Here is a 16,528-nt window from a genome sequence, read left to right on the forward strand (position 1 = left end):
ATTTCTTTCTATTTTTAGTAGAGACGGGGTCTCGCTCTTGCTCAGACGGGTCTCAAACTCCTGAGCTCAAACAATCCGCCTGCCTCGGCCTCCCAGAGTGCTAGGATTACAGGCATGAGCCACTGCGCCCGGCCACCATTGCTGTATTCTTTAGCCGAACAAAGCTTTTTGGTTCTCAGAATATCCTGTGTCCATTTTGGCATCTAGTGCTTATAGGTTCTGTTACTTCTGCCTGAAAACTGTTTCCCTCCCCCTAACACTTAACCTGTTTAATGTATTCTTCCTTCACTTTTCAGCTTAGGTGTGACTTCTGCAAAGCCTTCACCCCCGTCCCCCAAATCTGGGTTAGCTCTCCCTATAATTTGCCTCAGTATCAAACTGTGCCCCTATTTCTATACTGTATTTTCATTTCCGTGATAGTGGTCTGGGTTCCCCATCTGATGGACAGTCCCCCGCCATCTGGTGCATGGTACAGAGTCTTATAATCACGATACCTGTTGCATACCCACGCCTAGTATGTAGATGTTCCCTAAATATCTGTTAAGTTACAGTTTTAAGTCTACCTGCTAGCTCCTCACTGGGCCTTTTACTGTTAAGGTGAAAAGTCAAGAATCTTGCTCTAAATAGATAATTTTATTCATTCATGTAGTAGATATTTATTATACAATTATCCTGTACAAATCGTCTTCACTCAGTGAAATGTGTAGAGAAAAAATAAGAAATATATCTTCCCGACAATCTTCCCCAATTTCAATACAACGTAGGATGATAAGTGATTTGAGAAACGAGGAAGCACAGAAACAATTTTTAATAATCATCTACTCTATGCCAGGCAGTAGGTTAGTGCCCCAAATGTATGCATCTTGAAATCATTTCCACCAAAGAATAGCCTGAATGTGTCCTTATAGTCTGAAAACCAGGTAGGCTCTTCTCGCTGAAGAAAATTCCATCCTATGTGTTTTCTCAAAATACACTGGCCTCATCCTTGGAGGAGTAATGCTGATCCCTATCCTTTGTGACCTTCACTGGGTAGGGAACTTAGAAGATGTAGGGTCTGCACAGGCAACTTGACCTTCTCTTTAGGCTGTGTGGACTCGAGTAGGATCCTGAACCCATAGAACCGCCTATGTCTTTGGGCCATACCTTAAATTCTTGATAGACTTCTCTGCTCTTCTAAGCTAACATTAGGCTAATAGCGTTGATGCTGATTTTCCAGCCACTCTCTTAAACACTTTTTTTCCCCTGTTTGTCCATCATTTTTCCTCATCTCCTGCTGATTATTTTCAATTACATAAATACAGCACTTTCCCCAAATTGCACAACTTGTTTCATCCTTCAGAAGCTCTCCTGCTGTGAATCAATTCAGCCCATATGTATGTGCAACGCTGGTCATTTTCTTACCACTTTCTGTTTTTTTATGATCTAATTTTTATTCCCTCCTAAGCGAATGCCTTTTCTCGCTACCATTTTCGGTGATTCTGCTGACTCTGCCCTTAATGGACATGATGGGATTTTGTTCATTAAATGCCCTAGAACTAAGCACAGACACAGCAAGTGAGAGACTAGCACGTTCTTCAGCATCAGAGCAGCCCGGGGTACTGGTTAAACATGTGAATTTACAAGCTGCGTCTCTCTACTTCTTAGTAATTAAAACCTTATACTGTTTATATCTTCAGTTTCCTGAATAGGAAATTAAATACAGTGACTGTGTTTTCTCAAGGGCTGAAGTTCAAATCCTGTTTTTTTGTTTTTTGTTTTTTTTTTTTTAACACTTTTGTCTCTATGTGGCAGAGAAAAGCCCAGTTCTTGCTTTTGTCCACCAGAATTGGCCAGATAAAATATAGGACCCTTAGTTAAATTTCCATTTCAGATAAAAAATAAATAAATTTTTATTATAAATGTGTTCTGAATATTGCATGGAAAATACTCATGTTAGAATTATTCATTATGGATCTGAAATTTAGATTTAACTGTGTGTCTTATATTTTTATTGCTCCATATAGCAACCTTGCTAAAAGGAAGACCGAAACACATCTGAATGTGCACTATCGAGAAGTATTTTATAAAATAGCTGATCTTTGTCGCCTACCTTGTAAGAACGGTTAGAATTGAAGCTGGTATTGGAGGAGAGAGCCTCTCAGTAAGAGTGAGAAGTCTGAGCCAAAGATAAAAGTCTGCGGAAGTACAGGGTCTACTTGAAAAAAATAAGTCATCAGGTTTGGCCAGGGAGTAGGGTCTATGGAGAGAAGCGGTAAGAGGCATCGAAATGGCGTGTGGAACAGAGCATGAAGTGTCATGAGCAACAAGAGAAGTCACCTGGGAGTGGACACAGTACGTCCTGGAAAGTCACTGGGACCTGCTGGGGCGGCATTGCCAGATCAGGGTTTGGGAGGAGTCACCCACATGTGAAATGGTTCCGAGTGATCCAAGACGGGGGTGTGGGCAGAGGGGACTGCCCCATGTGGGGATGTCTCCCTTTGGAATTGAGATGGGAGACACACTAGAGAGACCATCAGTGGGGCGTGGGAGTGGTTTGGGGAAGGGATCAGTAGAAAGAGAATCAGAGATGACTCTCTGGTCTCCAGCCATGGCCCTGGTGGGGTCATTACCAGAAAAAGAGAATTCAGGAGAAGATGATATTGGAGGACGCAAGAATGACAAATCTGTACGTCGGAAGACAAATGTGAGATGTTAGCACCAGATGCAGGTGGTTTTGTCCGGAAGCAGGAAGGAAATATGGGATCAGATCTTCAGCGAGAAGATGAGGCAGGAGATGCTAATCTGAGACTGTTCAGGATGGAGGGGATGGTTGGCACTGCCTGATGTGAGTGATTACCCAATTAGATGAGAACAGAGAAAGAAAAAAGGGCCAAGGACTGAACTTGAAAGCCTATATTTAGAAATCAGAGAATGAAGGGTAGTTCCTTAACAACAAGTAAAGAGCAAGTCAGAGAATCAGATGTAAGGGACAGTTTTTTTCTATAAGGAGGGTTGGCTATTCTTGTCTGTGGCTGCAGAGCAGTGCTAAAGGATAAGACAAAGAGGTTACTGGTGGTGCAGTTGCAAATGACTTTCAAGAGGAAACAGTAGTTTGTGCAAAGACAGACTTTAAAGGGTAAGAGCACAATAAAATATATAACTATAGAGGGCTAGTTAAATAAATTATCATGCAGCCTGACTATGGGGTAGGCAAATTTGAAAAGGAATGAAGGTAGGCACGTACGTTCTGATAAGGAACGATTGACAAGATATCATATGTTAAGAAAAATAAAAGGACAGTACAGGAAACATAATATGGAGCCTTTAGGGTAAAGAAAGAAAAATGAAAACATGGAAGATATGTACATTTTTTTTCCCGAAAGGACTCAAGATACTATCAAGAGTGATTACTTTTGGAGAAGAGGTAGTTGGAGGAAAAGCTTTCTCTTTGCATAGTTTATATAACTTTTTATACTTCCTAAGACATTTGCTAATCTTGTACATGCATTCTGTTTATTTGTATTTTATTTTAACAGTGACGGGTTGAGTGGTTAGGGAGATTATAGAACAAATATTAAGAAATTTTTAATGTTTAAAAAGGCTTAAAAATCCTTTTAAACAAAAGGCTAAGAATTCAGTAGGTGTAAAGAAGACTGAATCTTTGAGACATTTATCAGAGAGTAAGCCAAGGGAAGGATTTGGGGAGCAGTGATTAGAGAAGCTAGACTGTGTTTGTGGGCAGAGGGAAAGGCTCAGGTGTGGGGGAAACTCGAAGATGCGAGACCAAAAGAGAATAATGAATGAGGCCAGGTCCCCTGGAGCAGCTCCTCAGGCAACCGAGAAAAAGATAAATAAAACATGTGCAGGAAAGAGGAATTTTGAGTTGTAGGGGAGTGAGCTCACATGGGGTGGCCTCCATTTTTGCAACAGGAAAGAGGGCAGGCCAGGTGCGGTGGCTCATGCCTGTAATCCTAGCCCTTTGGGAGGCCCAGATGGGAGCATGGCTTGAGGCCAGGAGTTGAAGACCAGCCTGGGCAACACAGCAAGACCCTCTCTCTACAAAAAATACAAAAATAAGCCGGGCGTGGCGGTACCTGCCTATAGTCCCAGCTACTGGGAAGGCCAAGGCAGGAGGATCACTTGAGCCCAGGAGTTTGAGGTTGCAGTGAGTTATGATGACTCCATTGCACTCAAGCTGGGGCTACCAAGCGAAGACCCTGTCTCAAAAAAGAAAGTACAGGTGAGAAGTAGGAGTCTTGAGCAAAGGGAATAAAGTTGACAATCTCTGCTGTGATGAACATCGTTGTTTGGTCATAGAACAGGAATAAAATGATTATTGAGCTGCAAGGGAGGCCCAAGGTGAAGTCGCATAGCATCAGTTTTTTGATGATAACGACGGTATAGTGTGTGACTTCCTACAGCAGGGCAAGTTAGCCTGGGCACAGGTGTGGAGAGAGCAGAAAGGCAATAGAAGGAAGGGACATAGCGTAGATGTTAAGCAGCTCGGGGCAAAGATGGACATGTGTTCAAAGCCTGACTTTGCCATTTTCTAAGTTACTGTCTTATCGAACCTGTGTCATCATCTTTAAGAAATATAATCCTTACCCCATAGATTCTGTTTATGAACATAAGAAGGAGATCATACCTGTAGTTCTCAGAGAACCAGCAGAAAGTTAGTGCTCAGTTCCTGAGTTCCTCCTGTTACCGAGAGGTAGTCAGGCAGCATGATCAGGAAGACAGAGGTTAACAGCCCGATAGGCTGTGATCTAGAACAGCAGTCCCCAAACATTTTGACACCAGGGACTGGTTTCACGGAAGACAATTTTTCCGTGGACTGGGTGGGATCTGGCGGGGGGTTCGGGACGATTCAAGCACATTACATTTATTGTGAGCTTTATTTCTCTTATTATTACATTGCAATATTATAATTAAATAATTACACAATTCACCATAACACAGCATCAGTGGGAGCCCTGAGCTTGTTTGCCTGCAACTAGACGGTCCCATCTGGGGGTGATGGGAGACAATGACTGATCTGACGGGAGGCGGAGCTCAGGCGGTGATGCGAGCCATGGGGAGCGGCTGTAAACACAGATGAAGCATTGCTGGCAGCTTGCCCACCACACAGCACTCTCCCAACAAGCCACAGATCAACACCAGTCCGCAGCCTGGGGGCTGGGGAACCACAGATCTAGAGCATTGATTCTAGAGCCAGACAGCTTGGGACTGATTCCCAGCTCTGCTGCTTCCCAATCAGGAGACTTGGGGCAAGGCAAGCCATTGCCTCAGTTTACACGGGGAAAGTTTTACGAGGTCGTTGGGAAGATTAAAATGAGCTAATACATGTAAAAGTACTAGAACAGTGCCTGGTAAGTGCTATTTAAGACTTCACTGCTGTTGTTGTTAATTACAACAATAAAACAACAACTACAGTAGCAACAATGAAGTTTTCGAGGAGGGGAAATTGGAAAGGCAGAGATGTTACGAGATTCCAAGGGTTGCAAATATAATTGAAATTGCTCACCGCGGTTGACCGTGGCTGACCATTTATAAACTATTTTCTGATGCGTTAAATTAAAGAAAAAAAGTCTTGCTTCTTGATGACAGCAAGTATAAACAACTCTAACAATAACTTCTGTTGTATCAATATTTCAGCATGCAATTAAACATGTTGGCAGGTCACTCTGTATCCACAGCAGTGCCTTAGCTGAGGGGGCTTACTGGGGCCTGCTGCAGCCTGGCTTTCTATAGGATTCCAGCTCAGCAGCTGGCTGCTTAGTCTTCGGTTTGCTTTGGCTCTCTCAGGACTCCCTTGGCGAATATTTACCATGTGTATTGCTTAGTAATTCACTGCCTCTCCAATACACCGATTCAAGTTTGTTTGTTTTTCTGAAATGGAAGTGATGGCCATTCTGCAATATCTTGTAGAAGATAAAATAGAATATCATATGTTTTGAAAGGTACTTGCTGTGCGCCTTTGTTAATTCTCTGTAAGTTATCTGAGTCCTGCAAAATAGATTCTAGTCTGATATATGGTTAAGTTCATAACACGAGAGTTGAGTTGTATTTCTATTAGTAAGTGGCACTGATACGTCTTTCAGATGGGAGTCATGCAAGGAGAGGAAGAGAAACCAAGCTCACAGCCTTGCTGTTGAGTCCTCTGGGGACACCGGTCACTATAAAGACTGGATGTGATTCTAATTCATGAAACCATCAAATTTGTTAATACCTACTCCTAGAGCTATGAAGTTCGAAGGGGCTTTGAAAGGTCATGTAGTCCCTCTCTCCAGCTTTGACCAAAAAACTAAAATAAAATAACTGCAGACTATTGTATAGTCTTGCAATTTTTTAGGGACTTTCTGAAAGGAGATTTCACAATCTCCCTCAGAAATACAATTCGGTTTTTAACAACCCTCATTGTAGAAAAGGTCATTTTAATATCTAACCAGAGTCCCAATTGCTATAATAAAAGGCCATGTCCTCCTTTTTAATTCTTGTTAAAGATGGTGAAGAGTTGGTTACTAGCTTCCTCGTAAGTGAACGGGCATTGAGCACCCACCCTGGGCCTGTTCTCTTCTTACAACAACCCTTTATGTATTCAAGATCACCAGGAAGTCACTTTACAGCTCTCTTTTCTCCAGGCCCAATGAACCCATAAACATTTCCTCTCCCAGGTCCTACGTTCCAACTCCCTATTAATCTTGGCAGCCTTTCTCTGCAGAATTTCTGTGCCCCTTCCAGCAAGGAGCACATTCCTAAGTAGTTTCTGACTAATTTGGAACACAAGAGATTTCTCAGTTCTGGGAGTTGGTTTTTGTTTTCTTTTAGGGTTTTTTTTTTTTTCTTTATGCCTATAGATTGTACACAACAGTTTTTTTCTGCCACCGGGCAAGTTCTTCTGAGCTTTGCCTAAAGCTTTTGTGACTCTGGGAGGGAAGACAATAGGGATGAAGGAAACAGGAAAGACATCAGTAACACATGGGTATGTAAAGCTTCGTTTATGAAACAGAAAGTCAGAGAAAAGTATTCATTGCCCACAGAAAAGCAGAATAGCCTGCTCGCTTGATGCTTTTGTTCGTGGGCACTTTGAGCAAACAACCCAGCAACGTTATATGTGAGAGAGTGGGTAGGTATTAATATAAACATGTATATGTGTGAATGTAAATGGAAAGAGTCCTTGCAGCAGGGGTTCTAAAATCAACCTAAGACTGCGGTTTCTTTCATCCTCCTTTTCTCACAGTTGGAGGCCAGGCAAGCAATCAATAAATAATTGTTCACAGTGATTGGCAAGTTTCCCTGGGACATTATAAGATATTACTGCTTTTGAAGAGTTTAAAGCAGTTAGGGAGAACAAACCAACTCACTGGCATTCGGAAAATTAACAATAGAAAGTACGATCTACAGTGAGTTCTAGGAACCACAAATGACGTGAGGTCAGGAGACCGTGGGTTGGCAGCACGGCTGGGCTGGCCAGGACAGGGTCACCTTTTAGGGGGAGGAGACCTTGGACTAGCACCTGATAGATGGGTAGCTAGAGATGGGTGGGGTCTACGTGCCTAGCAAGGTGGCAGTATGTTACACTGACCACTTCAGAGGTCGCAGTGACCGCCTAGCAGGGAAATTAGCTGTCATTGCATTCGGGGTGAACAGCAGTGCAGCAAAGAGGCTGAAAGCATGAGCACAGGAGTGGAGGTGGCGAAAGCTGTCAGGCCCTGTGCAGTGACCATGCCATGCAGTCCTGCTGCTGGAGCAAGTCTCCTGGGAGAGAGAGGGGCAGAGGCTTCCAGCGTTCCTCTGACAAGAGTGTGTTTGTGTGCACACGTGCACCTGCATGTATGTGATGATTCATCAAGGCGCCCTCCAAGTGCGTGTGTGCTCACAGACATGTACACACACTCTCTCCCTGCCCCCATGCAGCCAGAGTAGAAAGCATGGGATGGAATCTCGGGTGTTTCCAGGGCCAGCCCTGAACACACAGGAACAAGAATCGCTATAACTTTTATAAACACACAGACATCTTTATAGGGAAAACCACTCTACCCTCTTTGAAAGAAAGATTAGAGAACGGTGAGGCAGAGGAGAAAAAAGAGAGAAAGAATGAGGTGAAGTCCAAGCAGGCAGATGGAGAAGAAACAAAAAAGACAAGAAAGTAAAAAGAAGCACAGCGACCCAACTCCAGAAGGATTTGAGCTGTCGGTAAGGATGTCTGATTAAATCTCTGGAGATATAAAGTATTTCTTGAGTACTTGTGTATACCTCGGTAGCTGCTCTTGGAACGCCAGGATCTCATCATCACAGCCTGGCTTTCACCACCTTTAGATAAGAAACGACTGAGAACATGGCCCGTGGGTGAACTCATCCCCATGGCCTCATGGCTGACGCTCAACCAATGTTTGTTGAATGAATGAAATTATACTCTGAACTTTGTGGCTCCCAGGACAGATGGTTCCTGTAAGATAATCACCACTCTGCTCATCTTTCTGTAGGACTCCCTCTCCACCAGTGCTTTGCCTTTAGAGCGGGTGTCCCTCCAAGTGTCGGGGTGAGCCCTCCACAGAGCCAGCGCTCACCGTACAGGTCTCTCCCTTCCTTCCCCACCTATCTCCAAAGTCCTGCTGCTTTTTTTTTTTTTTTCTTAATTCTGTAATTTAGTATTTCATTATTTTGATGTAAGTCAAATAGACTCTGCAGATGTCCCTGGGAGAGGGAACACGTTGAGCCATAGCAAACATTTATACTTCGGTCTAAAGGTATATGGAGGATCATTTCCTAAAAACAGGATGCTGCTTCTGGAGGGAAAATGAGAATTCTGGTCACCTGGGTAGCAAGGAAGTGGGAACAAAAAAGACAAAAATGGGAATCCGGAGGAACAAAGACAACTTGTTCCTGCTGCTCAGTTTTGTCTCAGGCTGTTCATGTCTAGTGGCGTCCATTTCCAGCCCAAGTGCTTTGCCCTGGTCCTCCTCCTGGCTTCTGGTTCTTTTTACTTGAGTACCCAGGAAACTAAGGATGCCTTTGTCTCTACTTTGTCAACTCAGCAACAGAGCAGCTGCCTTCAGCGCCCCGCCAGGCTGTTTCTCTGCATGTGCTGATTTGCCGAGCAGGTGTGTTCTCCCCAGACACACCTTTTAAGGTGATGGTGTCATCAGTCAGCAGTGCCCAAGGAACTGGAGGGAAGGGAGGGAAAAGGCTAATTGGTTTCCATCCAAAGTGCCCGCGCTGTTTCTGATACCCTGGCGTGATGCATCTGTTGTGTTTGGTGTCCTCTCTCTGCACTGGGTACAATTACTCCCTCCAAGGAAGTTAATGGAGTAGAGGGAGGTGGAAGCTTAAGTCAAACGATAGTTGCCCTCTTTCTCCCCCTGTATGACAAAGGCCAACATGGAAACCCTGATGTTGACACTAATCGTCGCGCTCGTGATTCGGGTGGTCGGAGGAGTGGCCTCCTTTCGTGTCGCTCTCCTGTTTGTACCATCAGGAAGTTGGAACCGAGATCTAAATCACACCCTGATTCTCAACACCCCCCTGCTGTTCTGGTTATTTAAACGTGTTTGATAAACCCCTGACCTTTCGGATACCATTCTTTTTGATGGTCCTCTTCCATGCGAATTATTTTTGTGTGTTTATTGCCCTATTACTGAACTGGTTCTGCTTGATTTCCTTGTTCACTCTTTAATTTGGTAGCACCTTATTTTACAGTCCACTAACTTTGTTAAAAATAAATTCACTTTACTCGTGTGGTTAGTATTACTCATTTGATAACGTAAGTACCACATTAGGGTGCGGGGAATGCGCAGGAAGTGCCATGCAATTACAAGGTAAATATATGATGGGTTTATTTTATCCTCTAAGCCCAACACAGGGTGACAGAGTAATTACTTTCGGACCCATTAAGTGTACTTACCACATAATCTGTAGGAAGATTAATTATGTAGTTAGCACCTGCCACCTTCCATTTCTGCACACTTTCCGAGATTACACCTTCTTTGGGATTATGTTGCCTCGGATAAATCTCTTCTGCTGACTTGCGTTAACCACCGTGAATCCACTTCAGGAATAAACCACACCCAGTGTACATGGAGCAAAAGAGTTGACAAGCAGCTACCACACACCTTGGGGGATGGGGAGACAGCCACATCCTAAATTCAAACTAACGCTTTTATTTTTGCTTTGCTCATGCATCCAATAGGATGGAGTAGGAGAGGTATGGGAGAAACAGCATGTGCCCCCTTAGAAACCAACCCTCTTCCACAGTAAAGTATTAGCGTCTAGCATATGATTGGTGTCAGAAAACATCGACCATGCACATGACAGTACCTGGGACCAAGACCTTCATATCTCACAATAAAAATTCGCTCATAATGATTGTATGCGTTCAACGGATGCTGTCAGTATTCTCTTAATCTGAATGATTTGTGCCAAAGCTAAAACTCATATTTGTGAACTCTGGTCTTCTCTCTCTTGACTCATAGACCGTGTGTTCTCTCTTCTCCCTAGACTGCTCTCTGGGAATGCATGTGCCCCAGGTCGTATATAAGCAGAGCAGTTCACCCATATTTTGTCATTGTGTATGAGTCTGTCCTCCCTCCAGTAAAGATAAAATGTAAAAAGTACTTTGCAGGTAATTATGACTTCCTGAAAAAAAGTAAGTGAAGGAGTTGTCTGCTTTTACTAGAAAAATGTTATTTTTCTTTGCAAAATTGATTCTCTTGTTCAGGAGTCTGTTACATGGTAAGCTACCTTCATGTAGTTAAGATATTTGACCCGCATCCCTTTGATTTATACAAGGCATTTTAGAAACATGATTATTGTGTGAAAGAGAGTACAACGTGTGGCTAGCTACACGTGTCATTTTCTCAGAACAGTAGCTCCAAAAATCCAATAGCATTTCATTTTGTATCCCGGGGTGGTTCTTTGGCTCTGTGCCTGGGTTGGTCATTGAGGATTTCTCTTGTGTCTTTCAGGCATTGAAAATGCCAGCGACATTGCTTTGTACTCGGGCTTGGGCGCTGCAGTCGTGGCCGTTGCAGTCCTGGTCATTGGCGTCACCCTTTATAGACGGAGCCAGAGTGACTATGGCGTGGACGTCATTGACTCCTCCGCATTGACAGGTGGCTTCCAGACCTTCAACTTCAAAACAGTCCGTCAAGGTCAGCGGCACAGGTCCCCCAACACCTGGTGCTCAGGACCATAGCCTACAGTCACACAGAAACCCCCGTGTTCTCCTGGGCCCTGTGTGAAGGTAGCTCTTGGCCCTGGGAGCCGCTACCAAACTGTCTTCACACGATACGAGACCAGGCTCTATGAACTGGTCTGTTTGGGTCCGTGGTTACCGCGAGGACAGATGGATCTCAGTTTACCCTTAGCAACATTTAAAATGAGGCGTTTCCATCTTTAATATATAGCGAGCTTAATGAGTTATTTTATCTCAAATTATCCAACTTTCTATTTTAAGAAGCCCACGTTGGAGCTGTATAATTAATTTAGTTAACTAAAATACCGATTATTCAAGGTCGAGGGCCAACTCCTATACCACAATCTCCCAGGTATATTTATTACACTGTTTATGAGGTGGAGTTGTTTTTGTTATTTCTATTTTAAAAAAGTAAAAGGAGTTTAGTAAATATATGATGGGGTCAGTTAGCCAAGGGGAAAAAAATGAAATTCCAGCCGAAATAACTCTCAGCTGTTGCCAGGTCCAAGCAATCTTTGATTGTGGGGGAAGGAAAATCCATCATGTCAAACTATAGCAATACTCATTTTCAAAACAAAGTCGTTTAATTCTCTTTTAGGAACCAAATCTATTCCTGATTGCGAGGTGGGGATGAGACAGACATGGTTTTCAGTTTAGAAAAAACGAAACTGTCTCTCTTCAGAGGATGACATTTTCTACCTTGACCTTCACTGTCAATATTGTCGCTTTGATTTCGGTGTATTGTGCATCAGTAGTGCCTGGGTACAGGACACGAAGAAGTCTCGGTGCGTGGCAGTGATTGAGTAGACAGGCTTCTGAAGTGGGAACCCCAAGCATGCCAGAAAAAGAAATTAAGGGACGGCCGAGCGACAAGTCACCTCGGGACCCTCAGAGTTAGGCTTCAGATAGAGATACATCCCTTAGATTTGGATAAATAGTTCAATATATGTGACTTAAGCAGAAATAAATCCAAACAAAGAACTGGTTTTTATGCTACATAAAAACTAGAAATAGGCCAGGCGCGGTGGCTCACCACGCCTGTAATCCTAGCTCTCTGGGAGGCCGAGGCGGACGGATTGTTTGAGCTCAGGAGTTCGAAACCAGCCTGAGCAAGAGCGAGACCCCGTCTCTACTAAAATTAGAAAGAAATTAATTGGACAACTAAAAATACATAGAAAAAATTAGCCGGGCATGGTGACACATGCCTGTAGTCCCAGCTACTCGGGAGGCTGAGGCAGGAGGATGGCTTGAGCCCAGGAGTTTGAGGTTGCTGTGAGCTAGGCTGACGCCACGGCACTCTAGCCCGGGCAACACAGTGAAACTCTGTCTCAAAAAAAAAAAAAAAAATATTTCCGTCAGATAATAAGATATCAATATCTCAGACCATAACACTTGAAAATAGAGGAAGCGTATTGCGGTGAGAGACGGTTTCGTGTGTAAGTCCACAGGCTTTGAAGTCAATTCGATTTGAGACTAAAACTGCCGTCTGATCTCACCAATCAATTATCCTCTCTGAGCCTCAGTTTTTACAGCTATAAAATGGGGATACTAACATCCACCTCACAGTGTTCTTGGGAGGATGAAATTACCTGCAGTAACATGGGTAAGCCCTCGGAGTATGAAAAGTGCTCATGAACGTAGTGAATACGGTTCTAGAAGCTGGTCCTTTCCTCTTACCCAAGCACAGGATGCCAGCCCCAGGCAGCAGGCGAGAGGGATGGTTTCCTGGTCTAAACGTGTTTGGGGAATGCTCACTTGCCTAGGCTTAAACATCTTGTTACGGAGGGGTTTCTCAGAACTTTCCAATATTGTGAATCTCTAAGAGAATATGTAGCCTTACCAAACTTATTTGACCATTGTGCTTTTTATTTTTGGCCAAGAATCTCACAAACTAATGATAAAAGGAAAAACCCTTTGGTAAATGCTACTCTCCTTGTATTCATTGCAATGATCTGCCTTGCAATGGAGGCCGTGTGGTTTTCACCTCCACTGTCTTAGAGCTAACCACTTCTTGAGCACGACGTCCGGTGCCCCAGGAAGCTGAACGGTGAAACTTTTAAATAGAATGCCAGACTTGCAGAAGGATTTCCAAAGAGAAGATTAGGGTGACCAGAGGTGGGTGACCAGCCCTGGTCAGACTTCAATCACATTGGCAGCCAATTTTCTCCAACTGCAGACTCTGTCATACGTACATACTTTTGTAATCAGGCATTTTGCACTCCTGTGCTAACTCCAGGAGAGATTTTTGCTTCTTCGCTTCACATAAGCTAGGAGGGTCTTTTAAGAGTAGCCAAAAATTAAACTTCAGAAGGTGAAAGCTTGAGATAAAATAGCCAAGGGACTTAAGGATAAAACTTTGGAGGTCTCCATGGAAACTCCTGTTGCAAACTCTTTTCAGATGTAAGATGGTTCTTCAGTCTCGCTTCTTGCCTGGGAAGACCATAAACAAAAGCAAGGTTTTCACCTACAGAACTCAATGCAGTCCTGTTAAAAAGCACAGTCCCCTCATGGTGCCTGTGTCTCCACACAGCAGCCCCAAGCGTGAGCAAGATGCATGATCAGGGAGCTGTTAGACCCTCGAAGTTATTTCATCGCATTTGTGTATTTTCCTCTGTGATTCTGGATTCTTAGAGCATCAGAACAAGAGGTGGGAAAAGTCAGCGATTATAGATTTCCTGCCGGCGTTGCTGCAAATTATGAAAATGGAAAAACAATAGAGGCTAATACAATATGGCCTGGAATGGCAACATTTTCCGAAATATCATACTTTAAACGTCTTTGTCAGGCCCCAAAGGAAAATTGTTTGGGTTTCAATTTGAGATGTCACATTGACGGACTGATATGGGTGGGAAGCTTGGGACTGAGGGTTATTTTGTTATTTACTAATAAATGAGATTACTTCATCACGAGAAAAATAAGACCGCATTTCTTCTTAATATTTGGCTTGGAAAAAGTTGGTGAGCCACAACAGATGACAAAGCCCCATTTCTCATGTTTTTGTAAAGACGATTTTTCTTTTCATTTGTTTTGAGACAGAATGGAAGCCTTTCCAAGCTGCTCCCCACGTAGAATCTGAGTCCCGGCCCGTTCCCATGTGGTGCGTTCTTTCCCTCTCAGGGTGACATGCGCGTTATCAGAGCAGATTGGCCACTAAGACGTGGTGCAATCCATGAGGTCCGCTGACCCTTTTGCCCTGAGGACACATTTCGTCCCCCAGCTCCAGAAACTGCCCAGAATTCCACGTGGAATGTGCTGGAACCTAAGCAGCTCCGGTTATAAACAGCACTACCTAGTCACCACGCTGTGTCATCTCTTGCCATTTAAAAGGAACAGATGTTATTTTTGCTCCAAACTAGATTGCAAAACATCTTTTTTTTTGTTGTTTTTTAGCTTCTCTTTGCCAGTTAAAAGAACGACATAAACGATGATACCTGAGTTGGTTGCCTGACAGAGTGCCAGAAATACTTGTTTTGAAAAGGTAGCACGTGAAGGTCTCTGGAAAGTGGAGGATTTGGGTCAGCAGCATTCAGAGAATGCACTGTGGAAGCCCGAGCTCCGGATTCAAAGACTCTGGTCACTAATGCCCAACCTGGCAGCGTGGGTGGCTCGGCTTGGAGCAGCTGGCAGCCACGCAGGTTGTTGTGCAGTTAGTAGAGGCAGATGTAACGGGATAACCGAGGTGCCTTGTAGTTTCTGAGTGACAGATTGATTTTCTTTTACCAGGTAACTCCCTGCTCCTGAATTCCGCCATGCAACCAGACCTGACGGTGAGCCGAACATACAGTGGACCCATCTGCCTGCAGGACCCTCTGGACAAGGAACTCATGACCGAGTCCTCACTCTTTAACCCTTTGTCGGACATCAAAGTCAAAGTACAGAGCTCATTCATGGTTTCCCTGGGAGTGTCCGAGAGAGCAGAGTACCACGGCAAGAGCCATTCCGGGACCTTTCCTCATGGCAACAACCGAAGCTTTAGTACGATGCATCCCAGAAACAAAACGCCCTACATCCAAAATCTGTCATCACTCCCCACCAGGACAGAACTCAGGACAACTGGTGTCTTTGGCCATTTAGGGGGGCGCTTAGTGATGCCCAATACAGGTGGGTGGTAAGTGTGTCTGTGTATTTCCCAGCATTTGTTCAAACATTTCATACTTAATGCATTTTGTCCCATCAGATCCCCCTTACGATGTTGACCATCCCTTCATCAGAGCTGCAGCTGCTGCAGCTCCACCAGTCAACTTAGTTACACAGCAAACCAGAACCAACGCTGAGGTTAGGTTCTGCAGTCTTCGTCTCCACAGGGACCCAAGGCTCCATGTGGCGTCCTATTAGGGTTGATAGCCGTATTTTCCCAGAAGGTTTGGGTAATCCTCAGGGTAAAGCCCCTTTGAAATATATTTCCTAGAACATGATGAGAAAGCACCAAAAAAGTTCTTTGGCATGACTGACAAGTTCCATGTGCATACCAAAGCATTAATTTCATGAAATGGCACTCAGAGTCTAAGTTCATTGGGGACTGACCTAACAGACACTCTCAGTGTCCACAGACCTTGCTATAATTTTACTCTAGGATGAGCAATGATGAGGGCCATCGTGGAGATACTCTTTTGAATTCAGTTCCAGGGCTATGTCATCAGTACAATGAATTCTCATGTATTTTTTTCTCCCCTCCTTTTGGTTGGAAGAGAGGAGATTTTCTCCATGTGTTGACAAAGTACTTAAGGTGTCCAGCCCAGGTCACTTTTAAAATGACATCCCGTCTATGGATCAGTCTTCAGAGTCGCCACCTAAGGCCTGAGTGGATGGCAGATGACTTTCTCCTCTGAATCCCAAGCAAAAAAAAATAAGGGGGCCGCCGAAGCAAGGGGGGCTGGGGTGGCCAACGAAAAGGGAAAAAAGCCAACAGAAGGGCAAGGGGTAATAAAACAAAAGGCAACAACCAAGCAAGGCCAACAAAACCCAGAAAAAATTCCCCCCGGGAAGGCAACAAACAAACCCCCAAAACAAAAAATTTAACTCATAAAATGAAATCTATAATAGGACTAGTCCGAGAACTACTCTTCTAGCTAAATGACTCCTCTGGTAGCTCGGCGACTTCAGACTGAAATTCGTTGCAGGTTGACAGATGTTGTCTTGTTCTCTCCTAGAGCAGTCACTTCCTTAAAAACTTCATTTCCAAGTGTATTTTGTTTCATAAAAATAGCCCTCAACTGCAGCCCTAATTGGAGAGTCTTGTGTTTTTTTCACCCTCCAGTTCTCTAGATCTTCCTTGGTCAGCATTCTGGGACAGGAGAAGCATCTTGGTTCACATATGTACATGTGTCAATGTATGAGCATCTGTGTGTGATGTGA

The 16,528-nt window shown here is 43.9% G+C and overlaps 1 protein-coding gene across 1 annotated transcript in view; it reads left to right on the plus strand.

Moving 5' to 3' along the window:
* The window catches only part of UNC5D (unc-5 homolog D (C. elegans)), a 637,214-nt gene that overhangs the window by 558,155 nt on the left and 62,531 nt on the right, over positions 1 to 16,528 (plus strand). The window contains exons 9-10 of the mRNA XM_012651718.1: positions 10,944 to 11,129; positions 14,897 to 15,274. Coding sequence (XP_012507172.1) covers positions 10,944 to 11,129; positions 14,897 to 15,274 — 564 coding nt within the window. The remainder of the gene's footprint in view (positions 1 to 10,943; positions 11,130 to 14,896; positions 15,275 to 16,528) is intronic.

This window comes from Propithecus coquereli, unplaced genomic scaffold (genome assembly GCF_000956105.1).
Source record: "Propithecus coquereli isolate 6110/MARCELLA unplaced genomic scaffold, Pcoq_1.0 Scaffold368, whole genome shotgun sequence".
Classification (NCBI taxonomy): Eukaryota; Metazoa; Chordata; class Mammalia; order Primates; family Indriidae; genus Propithecus; species Propithecus coquereli.